Below are 3,212 nucleotides of genomic sequence, written 5' to 3'. Positions count from 1 at the left end.
TTAAGTTAACAGAGACTGAAGGGAAAGTTCCTTTTTTTCCTGGGCATGACTGAGCTATGGTTATGAGGAAAATAATTTTACCTACAAAAAAGAATGAAGTTTACTTAAACAGATGTAATCTGTTAATAACACTTCTGAATTTTGTAAGTTTATTAGAGGTTACCGAGAGAAAACAAGTTTGTCGACTGAAGAATACACCTAAGTTACCAATTTTCAAGGTTCAAAATACGTTTTGATTAGAACTTTTTCTTACATGGAAAAAAGGTGCATCTCCTTCCTATGTAACTAAGGGGAAGTGATGAATACTTTAAGCCCAGTCCTACTCAAAAGTCTCTTCAAAAGAAATCACAAAAAATTCTCTGCCTATGTTTGACTCAACATTACAATCCTCTTCAGCTTCTATGTATTTATGCCAATTTGAGTCTGAGTAATACAGCAATGTACTGTAATTATGTACCAAGTTGTCAAGGTTAAAGAATTTTGCACAGTCTTCCTCCATGTCAACACATTTTAAGTCTTAACTGTGTCTGAATGAAGATTTTATGCTCTGTGGGGGGCCAAAAAGAACAAAGACTGTTTCTCTGGCACAGCTTCTAACACACCACACTCCAGTAACAGACAAATTTAAAAGGGTTTCTGCAGCAGTGGTATGAAGGCTTTCAGGCAACCCAGGCTTCTACTGAATCTCCATTTGCTTTTGGAGTGCACAGAGACCTCTGGGTCACCTTGTAACCCAGCTTTAATTAATCACAGATTAAATATTATGCTTTTTCAACCAAGCAGTGCTGTAATATGGAGCTCATGATGAAGAAACACCACTCCCTCCCACATAAGCGTCACTGTCTCTAAAGCATTTTGGAAAGAGTTTTTATTCCAGTTCATACTTTATCCTGAAAAATTAATACACACAAAAATGGTACGGAATACCTGAAGCCTTCCATTCCAATACAGAAGCTGCTTCTGTAGAGTTTTGCTAGTATCATAAGAAATACCAGTCTCCTGTCTCTACCAGAAACAATTCTGGTTTTACTTTCACAAAGTAAAAGCATCCAATTTTGATAACATTGATAGGACTTGTAAGTTCCTATTCCAGGGATTTTGATTCCCTCCTTTATGCTCTGCACCACTTAAGAGCTAAGTGTGCTTGTGCAATAAATACACAGACTGCCCTACTGTTAAAATTTGGTAATTTCAGTTCAAGAGGTTAAGAATCAAGAGCTCTTTTGTTCTGCAATTAATGCAATAGATATGCATCACAAGCAGCTTACTATCTTCTGTGCTCGCTTTCTGGACAGTAGAACCTTTCCCCTTCTCTTTCTAGAAGTATGCACATTAATGTAAGTGAGACAAAATTAGATAAAATCAAGTAATTTCACCTGTACATAATCAGACATACGAGTTTGAGAAAGAAAATGAAAGTAAAAAAAAAAATAACACCAAATCACCACAGTGAATTTAACTTCACACAGGAAACACTATTACTATACCTCCTCAATGCCAGCAATGTTATTTACTGCCAGTTTTTTGAGTGAACTCTGAAGTTTTTTGTCATCAGCTGTTGCTGTTCTGTGCACCACCTTCTTCTTTCTGCGAGCTGTTCCCTGGAAAAGAATCAAGAGAACAGCCTGCAACACTCAAATTCTCACAACACTTTCAACTGAAAGTCACTTCACACTCAGCAACATTTCTTTTTTAAGCTGTAATAATGCTCTGTAGCAGAAAACATTTCTCAACTTTCTTTACTTATAGTTTTAGCTGCCAGTCCCAATATTTTCTTAAGTGTAAAAGGTAGAAGAGGCACAGCAGAAGCATTTCTTTTTCTCCAAAGCGGAATTATAAAAATATTAACTTATAAGCAGCATATAAAAATGCTGTTTGAAAACTTCATTTCATCCAAGATGAATCAAATCTAAAAATCCATGCAAGCAGTTAACATTTTTAAACTGCTCCAAAGACAGCAATTCTAGAATTTCTCATTTGCAAGCTTTTGTACAATCCCCCAGACTCCTGTCTATGGTTAGAAAATGAATACTCACATGGAATCATCCATATGCTTTGTCATATTACGTACTGGCTGGCACAGATAAAAGAAAGAGCTCAGAGCACAGTCAGATAAACCCTTGAGCTGATACTAGAGAAGAAACTTCCCAACAGGCAGAAGAGAAAGAGCTCAAACAAGCAACAGGGAAGCTTAAGCTAAGCATTCATAGGTCACAACAAGTCACTGATTTAGAATGAACTTAGACTCTGGAACTACTCATTCAATAGCTGTGAACTGAAATAAAACTGCTTTTCAGGTAGTAGTAAGATGCAGACCATTTCAGGTCCACATTGCATGAAGAAATCTTTTTTACAGGCCTCTAAATGCCCTCTCATGAGAGGATTCTCTGAGCCCACAGATCCAGTCACAGAAAGTACAGCTCCCATAGCTTTCTTACCTTTCCTCCTATTCGGACCTGAGCTTGAAGCTTGGCTAGTTTTTCTTGATTCATAGTGTTGTGTCTAAAGAATGAGGTACAAATACAAATTAACTACCAAAATATTAAGAAAAAAATCACTGAAATAACGCAAGCAAATACACAAACAAGAACACACCATGTAAATAACACAAAGCAGCTCCGCAGAAGAAGCATCTGCACCACGATGACGCAAACCAACGCTACGTTTGATGTTGCCTCAGTTCGAGGCAGTGAATCTCCAAGTCTAAGTCTGTCAGCTCGCTGCCGGACCCACCTCGCTACTGACTCACAGCACAACCAGCACGGACCGCCCAAGGAACGCGGCTTTGTGCTGAGCAGAGCCCAGGGGAGGCTCAGCCTGAGCCACCCGATGTACTGCTCCCAAACAACAAACCTACCACAGACCCCAACAGCTAACGAGCTGCTCCAAACCGAAGGAGGTTCCCACACCGCCACATTACCGACACGGACCTCCGGCAGCCATCGCTCCAACCCAAAGGCTAACAAGTTCGTCAGCAGGGCTCTGCCGTGGGCCAAGCGCGACCTTTAAAGGCCAGAAGACACGAAAGCTCGGTATGGGCTGAAAAACGCCTCTGCCGCAGGAGATCAGCCCCGAGAGGCCCTCAGAGACGGAAGGGCGAAGGCAGGCGCGCCGTGCCAGAGCGACAGAGGGCCGAAGGGCTCCAGCACGGGCGGCACGGCGCTGCGGGCGGGAAGGACAAAGGCCGCATATCTGAGCGGCAGCGGGACGGC

The 3,212-nt window shown here is 41.4% G+C and overlaps 1 protein-coding gene across 1 annotated transcript; it reads right to left on the bottom strand.

Annotated features, from left to right (window-relative positions):
* LOC104912447 (transcription factor BTF3 homolog 4) lies at positions 1–2,544 on the bottom strand. Its single transcript, XM_010716123.2, has 2 exons — positions 2,439–2,544; positions 1–1,601 (listed from the first exon to the last, which is right to left on the bottom strand). Exons 1-2 carry the CDS (start codon positions 2,490–2,492, stop codon positions 1,482–1,484), a joined length of 174 nt encoding a protein of 57 aa, XP_010714425.1. The 5' UTR covers positions 2,493–2,544; the 3' UTR covers positions 1–1,481.
* Positions 2,545–3,212: the final 668 nt, after the last annotated feature.

Source organism: Meleagris gallopavo, chromosome 10 (genome assembly GCF_000146605.3).
Source record: "Meleagris gallopavo isolate NT-WF06-2002-E0010 breed Aviagen turkey brand Nicholas breeding stock chromosome 10, Turkey_5.1, whole genome shotgun sequence".
Classification (NCBI taxonomy): domain Eukaryota; kingdom Metazoa; phylum Chordata; class Aves; order Galliformes; family Phasianidae; genus Meleagris; species Meleagris gallopavo.
This window is presented reverse-complemented; position numbering and strand designations above follow the sequence as displayed.